Source organism: Ischnura elegans, chromosome 11 (assembly GCF_921293095.1).
Source record: "Ischnura elegans chromosome 11, ioIscEleg1.1, whole genome shotgun sequence".
Taxonomy (NCBI): Eukaryota; Metazoa; Arthropoda; class Insecta; order Odonata; family Coenagrionidae; genus Ischnura; species Ischnura elegans.
Genome location: NC_060256.1, coordinates 63,378,508 through 63,403,122, shown reverse-complemented (window position 1 = coordinate 63,403,122; position 24,615 = coordinate 63,378,508). Strand labels below are relative to the sequence as shown.

General features: G+C 39.8%; 1 protein-coding gene across 7 annotated transcripts in view; it reads right to left on the bottom strand.

Annotated features, from left to right (window-relative positions):
- The window catches only part of LOC124168311 (synaptosomal-associated protein 25), a 460,832-nt gene that overhangs the window by 136,148 nt on the left and 300,069 nt on the right, over window positions 1–24,615 (bottom strand). The window contains exon 1 of one of the 7 annotated variants that reach the window (XM_046546475.1): window positions 2,562–2,644. The exons of 5 other annotated variants lie outside the window; for them this stretch is intronic. In XM_046546475.1, the coding sequence (XP_046402431.1) occupies window positions 2,562–2,621 (60 nt within the window). In that variant the 5' untranslated portion in view covers window positions 2,622–2,644. Of the gene's footprint in view, window positions 1–2,561; window positions 2,645–24,615 lie in introns of those variants that run through there. One more of the 7 variants, XM_046546474.1, reaches the window with a different exon arrangement.

Here is a 24,615-nt window from a genome sequence, read left to right as displayed (position 1 = left end):
GTTTGAGCAAAAATTCATGAATAATTCAATGATAATTCTAGGGACAAAAAATCCACGCATGATTTCGATTCTCCCAGTTTAAACAAGACACCCTGGTATATTATATGCATAATGAGAAGATCCTCGACAAGAGAATCATGCAAGCGCCTGAATATCAGTTTCTTTCTTATTATTCCACAGACGTAACGAATATTTTACAAGAGCATACATTATCGCAGCAGTGATTTGAGTTAAACATATATCAACGGATAATAACATTCTTCCGTTAAAAGACGAATTTTCCACTTGTATTTGTCAAAGTGAATTATGAAGCCAAAATACAGTACCATGAAAAAGAGACGCAGGATTAACTCGAACAAGAAGACATGGCGACTTCAGGGTCCGAAACAGTTCTACGATTCTCTACGAAAGGGTATAGGTATAAACAACCCCTGTTATGTTTTAGAAGTTATCGCGTGCACGAAAAGCGAGAAAATTCTACACAGAAATTAATGAAAACTGTCGAATAGTTTTTCACTGCTATAGGAGAGAAACTATTTTATACCAAAATGCATCAGCAAGGCTACTACCTTGGAATAGATGATAACACTAGTTGATTCTAGCTTCTGACAACGCGGTCAAAATATTTTGAAATTGGAAGAAAACTTTCCGATTCAGTTTTTATTTAAGATACCAATATACATACAACGCACATATACATAACGATATTTCTATTGAGGGTCCTAAGAAAATTCTTCTCGAAATACCATATAAAAAACACAAATCATCCGGGTCAGTTACGAACGCGCATATAAAAAAAACACAAATCATCCGAGTCAATTACGAACGCGCACCTGTAGCTGGGTTCTGACTTAACTCATCAGCTCGATAATATAATATCCGTCCATTACCATAAAAATGAAGGCAATGTATATGTAATGGTGAAGAGAACATTCACAGCGCAAATATCTAGACATGACGAACGATGAAATACCTTTACTGCCGCAACGTTACGAGGAGTTATGACAATACTATCATACCAGTTGGGACATGCATTAAATTTATAACACAAGAGTAAAGTAATGGCATACTAATTTTAACTCATAAATTCTTACCAGCTACCAAAATTGCTAGCGAAAAGACATTTTGTAAACTTACAAAAGAGTTTCCTTTCAAAAAAAAAAATATAAAAGTGTTGAATGTAACGGCAGCGAAACACGAAACCTCCCTAGGAAATGGCATGTTGTGAGACAAAGGAACGGTTGAGGAAAAATATTTAAAAACAGAGAAAATTGCATGAAAGTTTCTCTCCTTTTCCCTTCTAAGAGTACACCTCGCAACAATCAAACAGTGATAACCGAATAGCGGAAATTAAATCATGCTTCTCACAAGCAAAAAGAAGCTAAATACTAGTGTAAATAATCCTCCGACAATGGAATACACGCTTTAAATGGGTTAAGGCCATCCTTGTGAGTTATTTCATGGCTTGTTCCCTCTCTGCTGTCGCTGTACTCAAGATTATCCGCCGCCGGGATGGCAGCCAACTCGGTCATCGCACGCACCAACCTCCGAGCGCGAGAACAACGTTTTGGCAGGAATGGATCAAGCAGGATGCATAACAAAAGAACGAGACGGAAGATAGCCAATAGAAAAAGGACAAATCTTAAAGATGCGAAGCAGATATAAGAGAGGATAAAGGGTAATATACAAAAGACGAGTAGGAATAAAAGGGTCCGTTATCCGATCATGACAACTTTTCAAAACATTCACTTGCATGCAAATCTTTTCGGTCATACCTTAGGGTGTACACCGACATATCCAATCAAAGAGACGGCAACAACACCAAAAGCAACATTATGAGGGGAAGAACATTTAGTATGAACCACAGGGTGGAAAATAAATAACGTCAAAAATCGTACTTCCTTCAGAATTTTTATTCCAGGTGAATTTTGAAAGAAGTACAGACTAAAAAAACAATCATGGGACGGTAAAAAGAAAAAATGAAGAGGAACCTTCAGGAGAAACGATTGAAAACGAACATTTGGGATGGCTCACACAGGTTGATAACTGCCTATTTAGAAGTCAATAAATATGATCATACACGTAACAGAGAAAACACTGAGAGTATGAGAACAGAAAACACTGAACCAGATCCAAATAAGCACTCATGAACCACATACACGCTTATGAAGAACACTCATATGGAAAAGCCACACACAGAATACGTGGGGAATAGAGGGATCACTTTCTCTCTTAAAAAATAATTCACGAAGTTCACACTTCATGTTGGCACCACAGAGAGACGGGGGAGACACTTTTTTCCAAAAATTTCTCTCGACCATCCACACCCAGGAGCACAACACGCGATACTCTCGGACATCGCCGAGCACGATGGCACCGGAATCCCCCACAACGCACGCGGGATAGGACTAATTAAGCCCTCTCTCCAAGGCCATAAACACGCGCACACAACGAAAATTGAGACAGATTGCCCGCTCAAGGACCGGGATCACGGGAGACTCCGACCCGAAAATTTCACCGTTTCACCAAACACTTAGAAAAAACCGGGTCCGATCCCTTACCTCCACTTGCTTCCCGGTAACCGTGGTCTGGGGCGCCGTTACGTCGCATCTTTCCACCATGGCTTCGGACTCTTGGTTGAGGGGGGGAAAAGGGACTCTCGCGGGCCGCTCTTTCCGTGTTCACGCCTCCGGTGCGTGTGGCCGTGTTGACCCACGAAACGGGCTGAGGACAGGGTGAGGCATGAGGGAGGTAGGGGCACTGAGGAGAGAGAGAGAGAGGGGAGGGGAGAGGCGGCCCTATGCTAAGGTGGGGGAAGGCGCGAGCAAAACAAGGAGTGTGAGGCGCTAAGGGGCGCCCGCGAGGGGTGGGGCGAGGGGGACACGGACCGTCTCTAAGGCAACGGCCCTACACCCTACCCCTTCGGAACGGAATGGGTTGGTGGGGGGGGGGGGCGGTAGGGGGTTGGGGGCCACTACGCATGCGCTTAGAGATCGCCCTGCCCTCCTCCCCGCCCCCACACCCACCCAACCTCGCCCCCGAAGAGAGAGAGAGCGAGGTTATCCCCACAATTTTATGAATGGGGACGGGGAGAAGGGACCCCTATTGGAAAATTCCTATTGGATGCGATGGTGTGCGTGTGGGGTTACTTCCAAAGGGGTGACTACGAGACCGACAAACCGGGGGATGAGGGGGAAGAAGGGGGGATTCTTAACTATCCCCGACTCTTCAAGGGGAAATAATAAACGCTGGGAAGTGAGGGGGGGGAGTGGGCGAGGAGTGGGCGAGGAATGGGAAAAAAAAATCCAGACGAATACCACGGCCGTCGTCGTCGTCTCCCCCCCGGTCGAAATATACCGCCTTGACAAAAGAGTTCTCGCCTTTCTTTGTCTGCGTCGTGGGCGGGAGGTGGGGACTCCCTCCCGAGAGGTCAGGACATAAAGGAGGGAATAAAAGGGACGCCGCGACACTACAAAGTGATACAAGAGAGAGACCATAATCGGCGAAAAGAGATGAGTAAAGCATGACACATTAATTCGTGGTACACTCCCAAAAAAGGAGTTTACGCTTTATCCCAAACAAGTGAATGGACAGACAAACGTTCATTATTCTATTATGAAGCCAATATGATTGAAAAATGTCGTATTCGGGGAGATACATAGATACTTACGCACTGGTAGACATGCTGTATTGAGAGATAAGTAAAGCTTGACATATTAATGTGAAGGGCACTCCCAGAAAGACGTTTACACTTGATCCTGAACAAGTGAATGGATAGACAAACATCCAGTACTTAATTATGGAGGTTGAAAAATATCTAAGAAGGGGAGTAATATAGACTAGTACTGGTAGAAATGGTGTACTGAACAAAATATACTAATTTTTCCACTACGCAGAGTAATGCTTTTTTTTATTATTCCCATACCACCGAAAACAGCACATAATGGCCTTTTACATCGCCGTTTATTCAATTGTTCAACAATTACACATGAACGAACAACTATGCCCTGGATAGGGATACCCAGGCGGGACTTAGCAGTAATCATTTAATTTTTAAAAAGCGGACTACTCGCATAAATAGATAATAATACATGAAAAGGTGATGAAATGAAGGCAATTAAATGAAAAAGCAATACGAATGAGTCGCCAGAAGGGTATAAGCAGAATGGAGCTAAATAATCTCGCAGCAAGCAGCAACAAGTTGGCTGAAAGATCGCCTCCGGCAGAACAGAAGTTTAAAAAGCCATTTAAGCGGTGAATCATTACAGAGTATCCTTCACATAGGAACCCAATGGGTAAAATAAAATCCTGTTTCATTGCTCCGAAGCTTCATAAAAACTGAACACATACTTTACTTTTAAAATAAATTTTCTTCGAGATATCATAATTTTAAAGTAGTATTAAAGAATCGGGAAAATAATAATTGTGTACTCAATAGCAGTGACAGTACTCTCAGTTATATACTTAGAAGTCTTAAAAATCAAAATAAAAGCATGGCCTCCTGGAATGCACAAAAGCAACGTGTAGCTCCTTTCAAACTACAAATTAAGGCCAGCTACATCACAGGGAAATACGAAAGTCATTTTCGTTTTTATTGTTAATAAAAAAAGACAAATCATCTCACACAGTATTTCAAGACTGTCTCTCCTCCATTTTGAACGACAGGCAAGGCTCCAAAACATGGTGTTTACGAATGTTAGGACCCGCAATTCCAAATGCATGAGAATAAATGGATCAAGAGGGTCTCTAACTTCGATTAAATCTATAATAACACATATATTTAAAAAGGAAGGGTATCACATTGGTGTACTCTTCAAGACTATAGTGCACAAGTTTGGACAGGCTTTAGAAGGAAACACAGCCTTTCCCAAAGCTTTTCGACCCTGAATCTAACATTGTTTTCATAAGTTAATACAACTTAAATTAATGGATGATGGCGATACTTGGTAGGAATTCTTGGCGTAACTAATTGATGGATGCGCGAGCAACATATAAAGTATGACAAGATGAACGCTTAATAAAATACCTACAAGCAGCCAGTGACCGCGGAAAATTTTCCGAGAATGTTATGTAGGTCAATCTGCAGCCACTAAGCCATTCGTGCAATTCCTATCTGCACTTGCGTGAAACATGAAGGCAATCCTGACATATATCTAGCAAAGGTTAAAATCTGCTCATAGATATCATGCAACCTACTTCAATTCCTGAGCAGATCGGTGAAATACCTTGAAAGAAAACGTTTGAAGATTGAATCACCCATTGCATGCAACTTATTCCTTTCACATTAATAAATTTCTTATAAAATACTCATAATCCTTTAAATAAATAATGCCAAGCTGCAGCAACAAATAACTAATTATTATTAAAATATTAATATTGCTTACTACAATAACTCTGGCGAAGTAACATTAGATCTCTGTCATAACAATTTTTTCAAGCATGGCGCTGAGGAAATAGGCTGATTTCAAACTTTTAGACATTTCGTTTACTCATATCATTAGAGTCATAACTGGAGTGGTACACCGTTGTTCCCACAAAATTTCGAAGAATTATAAGTAGCTCCGAGATTTAAAATTTTCAAACTTGATTCCGTCATATATACATTATATTGCATATTCAGACCATAACAAGATAAATACATTGGTAAATAGATTAACAAAAAACTGTGTGAGAGACACTCATCGCACTCATGCATACAATTTTGAACTATATATATCAAGTGTTCAGGCTTCACTTGGTGGAACCACATATCTATAGTGTGAAATAACTCACATTGTAATTTGCCACATAACTTTATTAAACCCGACCATGGGTTTCAAATACTAGATATCCATAGCCTTAATCATAGGCGGATCTGTGGGGGGGGGGGGCACGGGGGCAGGTGCCTTCCCCCAGACCCTTAAAAAATATGCAAGATTTTTAATACGGTCCCATTATCATTGTGTTCTTTTTCTATTATGAGGTATCCTTGTGCCCCCCCCCAGAACAAAATCATGGATACGGCCTTGCTTCTGCCCCCCCCCCCCCCAGAAAGATATCCTGGATCCGCCCCTGGCCTTGATAATGACTATCTAGTAGTTGACACCCAGGGTCGGAATAATGAATTTTTGTGGAGCATTACAAAGTAAGTTATTTCGCACTATTGACCTTTCTGATCAAAGGCCGAAAATTTTCCAGGAGCCCGCACAATAGCAAATACTTCGAACCAAGCAAATATCCAGTCACACAAAAAAATGAACAGCAAACTCACGTTCAAAGAAATAAAAGCAACCTAGCGCAAGATTATGTATGGACTTCACAACACCTACGGTGCGTGGGACAGTTACAAGGCTTATGCACACCCAGTGCCACCAGAGGGATCGCTTTGAATAACGTCCAGGCTCAGACTTTTATTCGGCTATACGAGCGAGCTTAAAACAGACCGGGCTCGCGTTCATTGTGAGGTGAAAGCAGTTCTCGAAAAGGGAAGCGATAGGGATTTAATGCAGATTTCTGTAGGGAAGGAATCGTTGGGAGGGGTCGAGTAACAGCCAGCCGAGGAAAGAGAGCAGGATTTGATTCCAGAGGAGAGATACGAGGAAATTCTGCTCTGCTAAAACGCTCACGAAAGCGGCAGTAGTCGCTGACATGGAGGCAAATTACCGGCTAAAGTTTGAATCCGCGACGGACAACAACGGCTTTTTAAGGCTGCCATATCATTGCCCTTCACGTTGAAAGAAGACTGATTGCATTTGACTAACATTTTTTTCGCTCCCAAGGGTATATTCATAACAATACACCAAATAAATACAAGTTTAGCGGAAAGAAACGTTTTAGTGGGCACTTTAACGACCAACAGTAGACAGTTTATCTATTAAAAACAGCAGGTACACCTGCTGTACACCTGCTGTTTTTAATAGATACTCGAGTATATTTTACTCGAACTGGTAAGAATAAAAAAAATAAGAAAAAGATGAGAACATATGGTAATGTTTATAATGAGAGCAATTGATCAACGTATTGTGCATGAGAATTACTTCATTACCTAACCTCTTCCAAGAATTAATGTCCGGGGGTCTATAGCCAAATCATTACTTTCAAAGCATTGCGAATGCTGCATCTTCTTCGGGTCTATGAATAGGTATGCCGCCTTTATCAACGGTTAGAACTTTTAACCCTCAGTTCAATACACAAAGCACCCCTGATTCCTTAATGTTAAGAGATCATCGGATATAAAGCAAGGCAGATATTAGGTATGACGAACAAAAAATGACGCGAAAAACAAAAATAAGAAAAATATTTTTTTACACTTTTAAATTAGGCAGAAGCGGAAATAAGAACCGAAATCATGTCCAAGAGCGGAAAAACATTTATTCGATATAACTATTGTCACATTAATACAGTAATTTAGTATCATTAAGCAATTTATGAAACTCCTCGGTAACAATTACAAAATGGGAATGTAGAATGGTAGGGAAAATTGCTAGCCTCTTCATGGTTTTATGTCCCACGGTAGTTAATTATTATCCTCCATATAACTCTACGCCAAATGTTTTTCCATTAGCATGTTTAGTAATTTCAACAGGATAACAATCAGCCAACAAAACAATCTAAAAAGTACCAAAATCGGTCCATTTACCTAAATCCTAAGTTCAGAGTTCGAGAAATCTGTCACCTGAGAAAATGTGGTCATGATAATTCACCATCAATATATTTATCATACACGCACTAAAAAAATCAGTGTTAGATCAGCTGTAGATTAGTATAGGTGAAATTACAAGGGCCTGAATAAAATACAGGTGAACAATAAAAACTCTGGAAATATTAGTTGTTTTGAATAACAATTGCATTCCCCCCTTCCATTCATTTCACTTTCGCGGAAGAATATTTCCAGAGAATTTGGAGTCACTACCCAAGTGCTGGGTCGAGCGGACAGCATCGATTACCGAAAAGACATAGTGAAATAGATTTTTTTAGTCTCTAGAATTTGTATAATATAATATCAGTATGAATAAAAATAGAGAAAAAAGGTAAATACGGACCAAGTAATATTTTAGCTTCGAGAAATGTGTAATTACCGGGCTCGACAAAGCCATGACAGGGAAATGTAGCTGGCGGATGATGATGTTGCTGAGGAATAGGCATATGAAGGAAGAGAAGACAGAAGGAAATTGAGATGAATCTGTAGGCATTTTCCTCTCTGCTTCACAGCAAACATTAGGGTGGAAATAGCCCGAGGGAACATTTGGAGGCGGAGAACTCCAGAGGATATAAGGAATGACGACACAAGTGAGAAAAGATGAAAGACCGACATAAGAAACAAGAGAAGAGAGAGGCACAATTAAAATCGAACAAAAAGTACATGTATCCCAACGAATTATTCTCGGGTTCTCAACCAGGTTAATTCTGTCGTATAAGCCAACGTTTCGGAAGACGACTTGTCTCCCATGTTCAAGGCCGTGTTACTCAATGAAAAAAAATTTTCAATCGCGACACCGGCTTTCATCTTAGAGACATACAAAATACATGAATACATGGAGACCTGTGATCAGCTGTATAAAAAACATAAGGGAAGAACATAAAGTATTTCAAAAGACCTACGGCTAATCGGGCGACACCTGAACCGTATTGTTGTCCTCGCTAAACGGTCGTATCGATTCAGTGTGAAATTGAACTTTCAATGAGTAACACGGACTTGAAGATGGCACACAATTCGTCTTCCGAAACGTCTGCTTATGCGACAGAATTAACCTGGTTGAGGCCCCGAGAAGAATTCGTCAGTAGTATTCACCAGGAGGAGTTAAAATCGTTAAAATTTATGCCCATACAATACACGGGAGCAATAGCGTAACTATAGGGAGGATTAGGGAGATAGATACCAACCCCCACCCAAAGACTGAGAGAAATTTAAAAAAATCATTGAAAACTATAGCATATGCTTAAAGTGTAAAAAATGACTTAAAATACATTTCCAGGCATTTCTTGTTCAAAAATTTTCCCCCGGAACCCACGTTAACTGGAAAGGAGGTTTCTCCCCATACCCTCACATGCCACCCCAAAGTAAATTCCTAGATACGCCCACAGCCCGAGAGGATGATAAATGTGAAGACATAGAGAGGAGAGAGAATAAAAGTAATCAAAAAGGCAAACTCGCCACGATAATTAAGGGAACGAACGAGAATAAATATGCATCCCCAACGATGAAGTAACTTTTAGAGCGGGCGAGTCTTTCGCCGATGGAAACTCTTAAAATACGTAGAAGTGTAGGGGGAAGGTCTGTCGCACATAATCCCGTCGCTTTACTGAATAATGCCTATTAATATGAAAGAGCCATTAAAATTCAAGCGGATGAGCCGTTCACACCAATGTGAATTTCTGATGGCAGGCACTATTTTACGTCCAGCGGAGCCAAGCCACCTCCTTCGGAATCTCTTCGTCCTCGAAATGCCTATGTGAACTGCTCAGCGAGAAAATCGATCCTCCCATTCCGCTTTAGCGGAACCGTTCGGTAATTTTATCACCGCTTCGTAATGGACATCTTTCCGGAAAATCTGCGGATAGACTTTGTGAGACTCGAAAATCCCTTCTTCACAGAGACGACGAGAAAAATAGGATAGGAATATACTCTCTCATTTTTCAATTTCTAATCTCGAGAGCAATATTTTCGATCGGATTACATGTAAAATTAGGAAAACTCGGAAAAAAATATATAAGTTCATCAAAATATACAGCAATAGTATGTATCAGTGCAGTTTACATATACATAATAGATAGCGATTCCAAATGAAAATTTTACACGTTTTGCTAGATTAATTAATTATATAAACTGGTTCTATGTCGCATTATCATCGAAATAATTTACTCATTTTACGTGATACGTGGAAGACGGCAACAAAAAATTGAATTTAAAGCCAACAAACCACATAATAGGATTGCTTTCAATAGAGAAGATTTGCGTTTCGAGACTTTAACAGGGACATAGGCTATCCAGTTCGTTTTTAAAGCATGTAAATGCCGTTTTAGCAGTTATTTGATTCCCAACACACCATTAAAAACCCCCGAACTTTCTGTAATTTCACTGATCTCTGTTAGAAATTATGCCGTTTATAAGAAGATAGTGAAACGATTACGACGCATATTAGCTGCCCTAGCTAAGCTAATAGATCCCGCTTGAAAAATGCGTAAAAGCTTTCGAAATTTATAAAGCCCAACAAATTACCCATATGTCGATGAGATACCTTTTGAAACCATTTATTACATGCAAAAATATAATTTAAATACTATCAAAAAGAGATAGCCTTTTTAAGAGATGATGAAAGTACTCAGTTCGCGATGGAAAAGACCCCTTGAGTCAACAACATCTGAAACCTTTCACGATGAATTTTATCTGCGCATGAATACCATTTCTTGGAGCATATGAAAAACCCGCAGCACTTCAAGCATAAACTCTCCTTCTTCGCAAAATAAACTTCACGCAAAGAAAGTGATAATCATGTGCACAAGAGAGAGGGTGGCATCCCGTCTCCTCATAAAAAAATATGAAAGTTGAAGACAAGATGGTGATCTGCAAGACATTTCCCAGACGAATTGGTTTCTCCCATATTGGTGAATCATAGCCAGAAGACGTAAACACGGCGCCTTCGCCTACGTTAAGCTTAATGCGACCAGTCTGCTGATCGACCCTGCGTCGCCAACTCTAATAAGTCGACGTGAAGTTTTTTTGGCCTCATAATCATGCAGATATGGAAATCCAGTGAATCATATGTAAAGCTTAATGGATAAAATATGTCCCAGCAAAGAATATTGTGCTTATGAGTATCATATTAATGCTTTCAGCCTCCACCACTACCGCGATTCAAACAGAGCATCATGATACGAGGCCGATTATCCGGCTGAGTCCGTCCATGTTTGCCTCACAGAGTATCAAGTGCAACATAAATTATGAAAAAAAAACACACAAAACCATTTGGTATCAACAATCGAACTAGCAAGCAAACGCACCGTCTCAGATGCCTGAGGCGCAATTCCAGGGATAAAAAGAGAGATATTCCTGAAATATAAAATTTGAAACTAGCGTATTTAGGTAAAAATCGGTGAACCCCTATTCTGCAAAGTGGGAGGTGGGAGCAAATTGGGAACACAAAAATACTTATCCTAAATAATTACACAAAATAACTAATAATCTAATACGAAAAGTAAACCACTTTTCATTCACCACCGTTATTTGATTATAACGATCATTAGCATTGCGGGGACTCCTATGAGTGATACAGGGCGAAAAGTCTTTAACCTTTCTTAACCTTTCCCAGATAAGTTGAAGACGTCACGAACTCCTGCCAACAGGGTCACCGATTCTCAGGGACCACTCGCCCTCGAGCATTCCCCACGTGCGGTTCGTTGTTTCTTTGTGAGGTATTCTCTCCCGCGGTAATGCTCATCAAACGGAACCGTAATGACGTAACCAACTCACTAAAGTGTACTTCGACTTTCGCTCATTTTTCCTTTTTAATCTATGACACAATGACGGAATGAGGAAGATTTTGTTTTACGTCGTAACTTATTGTTCCCTCCCAAATACCGAAATCTTTTAACCTTTTAAACTGTTAGTCTATACATATAGGCCACAGTTCAAAAATTATTTATGCTGAGGAGTTAATTCTTCTAAAAATCAGTTTATGAAAATGATATTGGATATTCAAAGCTATATAGTATTGTAATTTTTTTCAGTATTGTATTCCCCGTCATCTTTTCTCCCGATAGCATAAAATTGTGAAGCTGAGATACCTTCAGCGAAATACGATACATGCGCTTTCAGGTCTGAATGAACGACCGCATTAATCACATAATAGAATAATCAAATTCTGTCCAGACAGTTACAATGCGTGAGCTCCTATCCAAACAGGACCGTATCCACACGTCCTTTGTCAAGATGACATCCCGGCTTGGAACAGAACGCACGTCGCACGTTTCGATAGTCCCGTGGGGGTAAAGGGAGTGACCCTTGAGCGAAGTGGGCCGACGGGGGGAAAGGGAACAGGCCCGCAGGGACTCCCTGTCGACGTGGGAACATCGACAGAGCGAGGAAGGGAGGGAAAGAGGTTTTTCGGGAGTGCGGAGACGGCGTAATGGGGTCTCGTCCGTATCTACCTCATGCAGCGTCCTACCTGCGTCGCACGTGCTATCGGTTCGCCCGCTCAGATGAGAAGGCACATGTTCGGGGCGACGGAACTCGGCCTCCGCCGACATCGTACACGAGTAGCGGCGGTAATACCGATCGGGACGGCGAAAAGGGAAGGACCAAAACATGGAATACGGGTAGCCACAGGGGACGCCGAATTTCAAACATGATGGACACCGTTGGAGCCTTTTTTTGCCTCATTCCAGAACACAAGCTCGCCGTGCGTTTAAGTTACGCTAGCAGGGGGAGGAGGGCGGCTAAGAACAGCAAATACTAAAGTGTAAACCTTCAGGAATACTAAAAACACGGAAACCATAGACAGATTTTTGCTAAAGAAACGTATTTTAAGGAGGCAACTCTCCCTTTCAACTGACCGTTTTAAAAATATTTTTTGACGAAACACCAGTTCATAACTTGACGCTACCATCATAAAATATTAGGGGCTATAAGGTAGAGAGTCTAAGTGTCCTTGCCTTTGTCCAAAGCGTCTCCTTGTCAAAGTCAGAATATAAAATTTTATAGTTTTGTTCATGAGAGAATGATGAGAAATTTTTCAAATTTAAATGAAATAAAACGTTGACAAAGGTGCATTCATCAAGCCTTGAACGAGTAATGAGCAACGAAATTTGTCGAGTGGGAGTGATACATCCTCTTAAGAAATATTTAGGAGTAGGTGAAATGAAGGCAAATAAATATCGGAAGAGAGTAGAAAATATTCTGAGCTGGAAATATGACAACACCGTTAAACATAGGGTATAATAAAATAAGGTAATGTTAAATGGAACGCATAAAATGAATTTATCTCATACTGGGCTTATAAAGTAGGCTGAATTTAACTTAACGACAGAAAGTAATTAAAGAAACAAAGAACCGCGCAATCCCGTAATTCTTAAATCTAATAATTAAACGTTTTATCAAAACCTATTTTCTAACTAATATTCAACGCTTCAAACCCATATGTTACCGAAGATCAGAAGGCTAAATTTAAGAAAGATATACAGTTTTCTAGCGGCGAGGATATGAATCGCTAACTTCAGAGAGGCATCATGTCCAAGTTGGACGATTTTTGTTTTTTTTCCTTAAGGTTGTTGCTAATTGTAAGTGCAATACTAAACGTTTCCTACTAAAAGGAATCATGTCATGCTAATAACACAGAGTGGACATGTTTCTTTTTAGTGGGGAACGTTGAGGCTTGCACCTAGCAACAACTTCAAGAAGGAAAAAGAAAAATCATCTAACTTGAACATTATGCCTTTCTGCAGTTAGCGATTCATATAATAAAATAAGTGAGACAGCATTCAGAAATTATTTAATGGGTCCCACCAATGGGTGTGGGTAATTACCCACAAACATTTCGCCCTCACTCCCAACATTCTCCCACAAGTCGACGATTCATTAATTCATTCCTCGATTACGACATAAAATACTCCTTCTTAACAGGAGCATTGCTGACTAAGTCTTTTTCAGAGAGAGGCAAAATTGAGGTCAAGCACTCCAAAAAGAACTCAATCCTCAGAATATCAGGTCAAACCTAGCGACAACTTGTTGGAGATGACGAAATTTTCCCATTTCATCGGCACCTGAGTCGCATACGCTATCGATATTGCATCAGGCACCATCGAAAATCCAATTTCCCAATGCGATTACTATCTCAATTTTTTTACCGCCACCTAAACAATATTTAGGCACCCAATTAGTCCCTAGGTCATGCAATCAATACGCCAAAGGTACACTATATAACTCAAGCACATGCGAAAATGAGTTTTTATGCAGAATGAAGCCCTTAATATGAGATAAAAGCGTTATTTCTTAAAATACCTTCACCAAACTGCAATGGATGATCATGATTTTTTTTTAATACATGGTAAGAGAAAAGCGATATACTCATTCGAAAAACAGTTAAACTCGCAGAAATATAGTTAAGGATTCCTTTCAATTGTAAAACACAAATATTAATTAAATAAGTCTCGAAAAAAGAGGCTGGAAAACGGAAAATTGAATCTTCTTTTAGATGGAAATTAAAATTAAAAGATGAATTTATAAGTCAAGAACATGCCTATTTTTTAAAGCCCTTTTGAAATTGTTACGAACCCGTACATTTCCTCCCTTAGGATATTAAATGCATAATAGTCAATCTCTTGGGTAGCTGACACTTTAAACCTCAAGTGCGATATTGGAAGAGATATGTTGAGTATTTAACAAGCAACTACCTGGGTTTCAACGAGGCTTAGCATTCAAAATGATAATGTACAAAAAAAAAGGTACTCCAACCAGGTTATTCAACATTTCACGCCCTAACTTTAATGAGATCTCGAATTCGAATGTTTAATCTCTCGTGAGAAAAAAAAAGTGATGCAAAGAGAGAGGATGAGTAAATCAGAGCTTGAATGGGGACAAAAAGAGTATGGGGCGGAGGCGGTGATGCAGAGAGCTGAGGCAGGGAAGAGCTTCGGGCTTATTTAACTCTCAACACGTCTCAAGCAGCATTGTGAGCAGCCATAGCCTTCCGACACGCTCAACGGTAGGTCTCCAAGGACCTATAGTATAACACCCTCTCCATCTTAACTATGCATATGCTATACAAACCACACATAAAAGATAACCACGCACCCAGTGCGAAACTGTGCGATAAAACTATGCTTGCAGTGAACATCTGATGAGCCAGCATATATCACCTACCTTTAATCGAATATTCTTTATATAATTATTGAATTTGGATTATTAGTATTGATCATCGACGACGCAATATGGAATTTCCATCGAGATAGTAATGATAAGGGAGCAGGATGATCAAAGATTTAGAGAATTGAACTACTAATTGTAGTGCCTTACAACTTTTCCCGGTCAAACTAATGCCTACTAGCATTAATGTTTAGCATAATAGGTAGATTAGAAAAATGAAATTCATTACATTGTTTAAGTTATTTCATCCAAAGCCTTCGATTTTAACCCGAATTCCAATTGCTATTCACCTAGGATGCGACATGCGATCAAGTAAGATTAGGTACGAATAAAATATGGATTAATGCCGGCAAACATCCGCTCAACAGAAATACTTCGAACGGAATAACAAACATTGGTGATTAAAATTGGATATTGAGAAAATCCTCAGAGATGGACGTCGTTTATATAAAAGGACGATGATGACACATTGATGGGTCACATTAATCTGGCTCGACCGCTATTATTTGCGATAAATAACTTGTTTAAAACTAACGTTAACATCTTGAAATTTTGGAGGCACATAGCGTCTATCCCTATCAATGATTTCCCTGCATCTCAATTTTAAAAATGTGACTCGTTATTTTCTCGTACGTAAAAGTTTAATATTACTTATTCACGCAAATGTTAAAAAGGATTGCATCTACGAAGCATAAGAATTTCCAATGCTTTAAACGAGTAATTCGTCACGAAACGGAATATAAAACCGATATATGTAGAATACTGTTGAATATTGTTTTGCCTATTGTTGTTCACGTTTTGCATACTATTTGTTGATTGTTTTCATTGTTATGGTGAGTCTCTTGTGATTGGCATTAGCTGTTTTTGCACTGCATTTAATAAATGAAATAAAAATTAATAATGAGTGTTGCAGTAATCGTAACTACATGCAGTAGAATAGTTCCACCCACGAATATTACAACAGAGGATCCTCAAGTTAGCCTGTAAAAGTGTTGTCACCCACCGCGGATGGAAATGGGTTTGCAAAAGTCGCCACTTGTGTCGCTGTCGGACTAATTGATCCGGGTTTCATTGGGCAATTAAGGGTGTAAAGCGAACTTTATATACATCATGATACTATCCATCATATTCATAACTTTTCGATACTATACCTCACAATTACTAACATTAGACTGTCTAATATTGGAAAAAAATTGGATCGCATTGCAATCATCACCAAGCCGCGGACATTTTTGAAAACCGATTAAAATGCGACCGCAGTGGCAGCAGAAATCACCCTTCCATGGGATGGAATTGGGCCTCCTCTATGCAGCCCCCATTGTTCCATCTCTCCCAGAAACGCGTCCCGTGCGTCTTTTATTCCTGACGTACCCCGCAACTGCGAGTGGGCGCATTTAATTTGACGCACAGTGGGGGGCCCGTCTCCCGTAGGCCCCTCTACTCAGAAGACCGAGGGTGGTTTCGCGACCGGGGTCGCAGGCAATTCGCGCGGCGGGAGGGGCGACGGGTCCCGCCGAGGACGAGTTCCCACCACCACCCCCGTCCGTCCACGGCGGGGAATCCCATCAAACGCCGAAAGCGTGGGAATATCTGGGGAGCTCTTAATCTCAACGATTACGTCGCATTTCTGTCCCACACGCCGTCCCCGTTTATTCAATTCCTAATGCGAAGGGAAGGACGGCAGTTATTTCAATCCCTTAGATTAGTTGAGTGAATCGACAAGAGGACATCAACAATGAGGCGTAAATAGATTGCCACAGAGGGGCAAAACGTATCGGCCGGACTTAACTCACAATTAATGGGCGGTGTAATACCTGGATAAATATCTATCTCCATGATATTCAACTTACAAGTTTGTTAGACTTGAAGCTGAACACGAACGAGACAATAAATACAACGGCATGACCGGATAAAAAATTACTCGAATTGATAAAAAATAATAAATTACATAGACATTTGCTTAGCAAAAAACAGATTTTTGGGAGGATAAAAGTCTATGCACCAGAGCTAAAAACCTTAGCCCTAAAAACTATTAACAGTCAGAAGCATACTCATCAGCGTATTGGGTCACAAAGAGTCCGAATGATTAACCATATAATTTTCTATTAATGTTTATAAACAGAATATCAAAGAAAATTACGACGAAAAGTTAAGACTTGTCCTCAACACGAACTAATCCAGAAAGATATCCGACAGCAGAAAAATTTACGGCAGTAAATGACATTCGTGAATACATTTTGAAAAAAACTTAATCTTGCCTTACAGCAATTAAATTCGCCCATCTGTCATCTAAGAGAGATAGAGTATAATAACATTATGGCTAACACCTCAACAGAACAGTAAATTTAATCGCAATGAGAAAGAATAAAGTTGAATACGGGAAAAAATCGAAGAAAAAATAGCAAGGCCCTGAACTGTTGTCTTGCGTTACGGCGCAAAAGGTGCAGATGAACTGAAAATTGCCTTTTCATTCCAAAATCAATTTTCTAAAGTGACGATGGTCGAAACAGATAAAAGGATGAGAAGAGTAAATTGCGCAGCGTTTTCCTCGATGCAGATGAATAAGTTAGGTTGAGACATCAATTACGCAGTTAGAGAGAGTGGAAGTCAAAACTTCCCGAAACAGCCAGGACTGGTGCTGAAAAATATTTATGTTCGTTGATACCCCATGAAAACTAAGAATTACAAAATGAGTAAAAATACTATTATTTAACATTTTTACCAAAGAATATAGCTTTTGGAGAAAGATTCTCCATGCCGAATGCAATGACAAGAATGAGAAGAGGTCTTACCATAATTTCTTTTTTAAGAAGATCGAAACAGGCGTACTAATTTTTCGCTTTTATTCATTTATCTCAACCGGTTTCAACGTTTATACACACGTCCTTTTCAAGACATGTCTCCATCTTGTTACCATGGCTGTGTTATATACATACAGTTGTTTCTATGTGGCTACCACGAATTTCCACGACGCATACACGTCGACTATCGATTTGAGCAACCTTATATCCCATTCATTTTATTCCTACGATAAAGTTATTGTAATTAATTAAATAATTAAGTCTAATATAATTGATCGAGGAAGATAAATCAGTAAAAATTCATAAAACAGAACGCCGTACGAAACCTATATACAATGAAATAATCGGTTTGGTGCAGAAAACTATTTATACACGTTTCCGAATGCATTATATAAATGTAGCTAGGACGGGTATTTCCATTCGGGTGACGTTCAGAAAACCTCAGCATATCCACTCCTGTTCACCATCCGGTCTGCGCTAAAAAATAACGCCCGGACGACCAAACACAAACACCACTTAAGGCCCGCGGTGATGACACATGCGCGTCGCGAGTAAAATAGGAGCTCGGCCATAGAGAGAGATAGAATAAAATACAAAAAGTCCCCATTAGATGCGGAAAAGGAATGAATCTCGGGCATTATTATTTTTCGCGCGAGGTTGTACAATTGGATACGTGACGCGCGGAAAACGGGAGATGGACCTCGCTCGCTGCCTCGTGGTCGAGAGACGACCCTGCAAAGAGTAGAGAGGAAATGGAGGAGGCGAGGATCCACGCTCCGCGTCTGCGAAAAGCACTGAAAGGGCAAAGGTCAAGAGGCCATCGGGGTTGGGTTCCGCTCTATGGGAATAAGTGGGCGGGGAAGGGGGGTTGTAACAGGTTGAAAGGAGGAGGGGGAGATGGGATAGGTAGCGGGGAAGTGGAGGGGCATGATACGGCAACTTAACGCGGGCAAGTGATGATGATATAGTGGATACGGCATCAGGATAGATAGGGTAGTGATGGTTTCCACTTAGATTTCCACGCTCAAACCAGAACTATGTTTTTCACCATTGTCCGTTGGGAAAAATACACAATGTTATGTACAAGGATCACGACGGGATAGACAAGGGAAGAATCATATCCATTGTCTTCAAATGTTGATTTTAGGTACGTAACAGAACTCTTTAAACGATGCCAGACGTTCAAATGAGGAATTCGCATTTAAGGCTTCATCTGGAACAGTGAAACAGCGATAATTCGAAGATTGGGAAATAATATTAGATATAAATACTACTGGAATGACATACGCCAAAGTGTACCTTAAGGAGTGTCTCCCAAAAATCTCCACATAAAAGTGACTGATAAATTTTTAGGCGAACAACATTCTTTTGGGTCGAAAATGATAAAAAATAGATTTATATACACAGTAAATAACATTATTAATAAGTAATAACAAGTAAATATAGATACATTGTCATTTATGACTTTAAAGGTTGTTCGAGAATGATTTCAATCGATTATTAATATTTCCAATGCAATCGTGAACACAGAACCTGAAGTGAGAGAGTAACAAAATCAAATTTTTTAGTGCAAAGAATTGTTTATACAGATAGGGTATCATAATAAATGCTAGACAATACTGAACATCTTGGGCGAACATGAATAATAATACGGACGACCGAACTGAAGTTATAAATATGCGTCATTAGTTGAACTGAACAACGCCATCCGGCATTGAAATAAATCTAGAGCTCCTAGTCTACTTATGACTTTACCTAAACAAAAAGAACCACGCAATTTTTACGCGGATGAATAACAGCAGAATTAATCATCGGCTTGGATTTCGTCAACCATGGTGAAACAGAAAAGGGAAATGGCTATAACGCACATGAGTAATGACTACCGCGCGCTTATTCACGCAAACATCTACACTGAAGAGAGGATACCACTCTGTGACGTCATCAAACAGGACAGTTCAACAAGTATTGGGACTCGAGGGATAAGATGGAGGTAGGAAAAAATCTTTCTGTGGTATACACTGAAACTTCTGATAATGAAGATAATGGCCTTATGACAAAAATGTATTTGTTATAAGTGAGGAGACGAAAGAAGAATATAATTGAATTAATACGTATCCATCAGCAAAAAATCAGGTAACTTTATCTATAATATTTTTCGAATTTGGAGGTACAAAATGACCATAGCCGTCAATGCACCATTTACTGGAAATACTACTACTAATACTACGAATTACAAAATAATTGTATGCACTAATCGATCGCGCAAAGATAGTAGAAGAAGTAGAAGCTAGAATAAGGAGAACTAAAGAAGCCCAGCTTCCCCTCCCATTGGTCTACAACGGAACGAACGGGAAAGTACTTAAAAGTGCATTCCCACGGCACCAAGAAGCAATTTTCCATCAAAAGAAGCTGTTTTGAGACTCATCATCAGTAGGCAGACGGCTTACAGTGTGCGGAAAGAACGCGGGGTCGTCCATCTGGGACCCAAAAGCCTTCGGAATGACGAAGAGCACGATTTCAGTCGAATTGCAGCCGGTCTGCCAAGTAGAGTGGACACTGCAGCCTCTCCCTCGCCTCTATACAAAACAGCGAGCAAAGAACGCACCCATTAGAATAGCTGACCCGGAGACATTGGAGTGGATGAGTGATGCGCCCGGTTTTTTTTTTATTTTTAGCAGCGAAGATAAAATACCGCACACGGACTGACACCCCGGAAGTAATACCAGACCACATCAACTTTCAAGAATACCAAAATTGCAAGAGTAATTGCTCAGCAATACATTGGGTTTCACCCATTGACGATTTAGACATTACGTTAGGGGATTTTTTTGCGAATCAGATGAAAGAAAAATATGTTTCTAGAGCAATTGTTATCGCATGCTACTTCATACATCTGCTTAGGAGTAACAGATGGATGGCTGCGGAAAAAAAGAGCACGAGTTTCCAGATGGATCTCAGTGGTATCTTCTCTCTTTATGAGTATTAGTTTGGAACAAAAGGGAAATATTACATTAATAATAACTGAAAAAGTAGCTTTCGCACCACGACGAAAGCCCGAGAGGTATAAGTGCAATTTCCCTTATCAGGATCATTTTATTAGTCACTTAGCGGCTTTGAAACTTTTCAAGCGGAAATATTTTAATCCGTTTCCATTTGAAGAGGTTGAGTTTTGTATGAATGTAATACATAAACGTAACAGGTGAAAAGATTGAAAGTTATTAAAAGAGAAATCGCAAGGCAGCAAGAGAGAAATTTCAGGAGTTCCTGGGAACCGTCCGCTACTATAAGCCGAGTGAAAATCTCTTCTCGGTCTTCCGTTAATATTCATGGGTTTGTTTCCAAGAGGATTCTTTGGGGATTCACCTGTTGGCTGAGTTTCCCCCGACAACATACAGAGGGGAGTCATCAAATTGAGTGGCGGTTGGGAATGACGGGAGAGAAAGTGCACACAGATACGGAAAGATAGAAAGTGGGATGAAGAGATACCAAGACAAACTAAAGAGGATTGAAGCACGGAAGAGAAATAAGAAAGTAAAAAAACACGTGAATAAAGGTGAAAACTTAGGTTCATGGTCCGTCAGAAAGTTCCCAATGAGCACAAAAGAATTTAATACATTTAACGCGGAAGTACAACAGGATTCATCGTCGCAGTTGAACCAAACTTTACGTGATCAAAGCAGTCCATCAAAATCGTTGCTTTAGCATTCTATGCACATTGAGCAATACTTTTAGTAATCGAGAAAAAGCTCAGAGCCCCAACTGCGCGAAAATATTCTTCTGATGCCAGTTTCAAGGAGAAATCACAGTAGATTTTATACTGGAAATCTCCTTGAACTCTGCATGGTATCTCCATGAAATTTGAGAATGCTTTAAAGATAGCCATTTTTCTGACTTAAAACCAGAGATTGCCTTAAAACCAGACCATTGCTCAAAAGAATTATAGTTTGAAAATTATTCAAAAGATAATTAACGAATGTTATTACCTGTTTTTGCTAAAATATATGCCTCTCCGCCATTATTGCGAGTAATTCTAACATGAAGCCTCCTTACATAAATAATATGGCTTTATTAGACAAATTTACAGCTAAAAAATCAGTATACGAGAGCCAAGAATCGGGCATAAAAAGAAATGCAATACTGTATGTAAAACTAGATTTCGCAAATTCGTCCACCACTAAGGCTTAAGATTAATTGGGGTATTAAGTTCGAAAAATTAAATAAAACAAAAAGTTAAACCTAAAAATAACAAAAATAAAGCTTGACGCGATATTGAAGAAGATAATAGACTAGCGAGTATATTTCTCTCTCGGAGAACCTACACATGAAAGCCAAACAATAAATCAAGTAAAAATTATATTATTACATTTTAAGAATAATGTCTTAGTTATTACTAATCATTCTGACTAATCAACACCGAAAAACACACACAAAGAATCACTAACGTAATTTTGAGCCCAATTGATACACCTAGAATGCGTTACAGCAAAGAAGTAACATTTGAGTAAAATCAGTTACAGCATAATAAATACACGTATTTACTCCAAGGCATTCACCATCAGGCACAATTGCAAAAAAAAACTTTCCCTTTGAAAATCAGCAATAATCTTAATGTGTTTTTATGAAGTATCGGCTCGGGATTGGTAAATGAATTTTCGAGCAAAGCTAAACATTCAACAAATTTATGTTTACGGCTTATTCAATTCATTCTATTCGTGATCAGGAACTGTTTTAGGAACCGTAAAACGCAAAAAAAGGAATAAATGTTAATGGAAGTGGCTGATAAGGATATAAAATTATCAGAACTACTCACGTCCAATTAGAGGGCATTATAATCAATACGAACTTAATAAAATTAACATGACCGGCCCCTATTCGGTTTCGTACGTCTTATTATGAATTAGCAGTAAAAAAACAGAATGACACCAGTGTTGACCTCATATTCCGACGAACTTAATAAAATTAACATGACCGGCCCCTATTCGGTTTCGTACGTCTTATTATGAATTAGCAGTAAAAAAACAGAATGACACCAGTGTTGACCTCATATTCCGACGAGGATATGAAATGTCAAGTCATATTGACGAAGCAAAGTAATGAAACTGAGCTCGGAAGGTGAGATTCGCGTGCTAAAAAGTGCACGTATCCTGCCTATTACTCCACTTCCAAAAAATCACCGCAGACTAATTACGGGTGGAAACGGTAGAGGACGAGAGCTAACCACGTAGCCTCAAGGGAGACGATTGGATGAGGTTGATTCTGTCGCGAGCGAATCAGGGGGAGGGGAGAGACTCGGGTCGTCCAATGGGAGGAGAGGGAAATTACGGAGAAATGACATGGTTGTGGGCGATGAGTTCGTGGAGCACAGGGAGACGACGAAAGACTGGAGAGGGTGAGGTTTGCCGGAGGAGAAGGAATGACCCGGAAGGGGAACGAGGGTGAGGAAAGACTATAGGTTGAGGATTAGGGGAAGGATGTGATGGATTACGCCGCGCTCAGCGAAACAGAATGAGGCACTGAGCCCGGTGAACAAATATATATACAACTCCGAATATATTTTGTATACACTCACCGAAACGATTTTTCTGCAAGTAGTCTGAGCACATGTAAATATCCTATACATTGCATTCTATGCTGTTGTCAGCCACTGAAGTTGTGTCTAGTGATGCACAAAATACAAAGAAAAATTTCGACCGAGAGCGCATTTTATAAAACATACAGAGTGGTAAAACTTTTCATGCCTCCGAAGCTATAAACTGCGTTCTGTGCATTTATGTATCTACAAATGGAGGCGTGTCTTAAGATGCATAAAATGCGTATAAAAAATTTAATCGTGAGCACACTTTATAAAACATACAAAGTTCAGGTAAAAATGTCCATACCTTCGAAGTATGGAGTTTCCTATGTATCGGAAAATATACCACTCATCCCCTCTTCACAGAAAAATTTGTCTTCAACACGCGCAACTTTAACTAAGCTTTCCCAAGAGCTCATTGCAAAATAACCAAAAATTTATATATTTTCAACCCTATATCTCTTTGATGTCATATCTGGCACTGATATCGGAAATTCTGTCTCATGGACGTTTTGTCTCTCTCTCTCTCTGTCTATTTGTCTATCCTGGACTTCTGTCTGGATAATATATGCCCTAAGCGTACCTCTGGATTTTACATAAGCATCGAAGCAATGACAATAAACATAAATATCGATAAAAAAAGTTGTTGAAGACACAAAGGTTTAGTCAACTCAAGAACTGCGAGCGGCTCTATTATTTACCTTGGCGAGACACACCTGGTTCTAATTGCGTGAAAATAATTTAACCTACCTCATTTTTCATCAAGGAGAAGTATCCGTTCAAATCCTACCGACATCACTTACGATCGGCCTACAGCCCATCAATTACTTCAAAAACACATTCACCACTCCGACATGACGTAAGACATTGATTTCATGTTGATAAGACGTAACATCACCTTGTACTGACGGTAGTGGGACGGTTTTTGGGGCTGAAATATGTGATGGGAGCCGAACGGAAGATGGGAAGGGAATTAAACTGTATGGGATAATTATTACGGAGTAAAGAAATGAGGTGGAGAGAGGCTTCCCCAACCGACACGCGGAGGAGGAGGTTCATATACAACTACACACCAGACCGCAAGCCATCTAAACAGATATATGTGGTGGGAAGTATTTGGACACAGGCCATTAACCTAAACGATATTTCTGAGACTCGCGTTATCGCGATAGACTGTCTCAGTTTGCTTAGCATCAATATGAAACGATAAGAGTAAATTGGCTTTAAAATGCACAGAAAAGGAAACGGTTTAAAAAATTAATAAATCGATCATTTCGGTTTTCACTGGATGAAAATTCATCATGAATGAAGATATAAAACCTGTGTTGATTTTCGCATATTTTTTTATCTGATACGGCTCAAGTACTCTAGAATGACGCCTTTGCGTCGAAACGCGTCGCAAC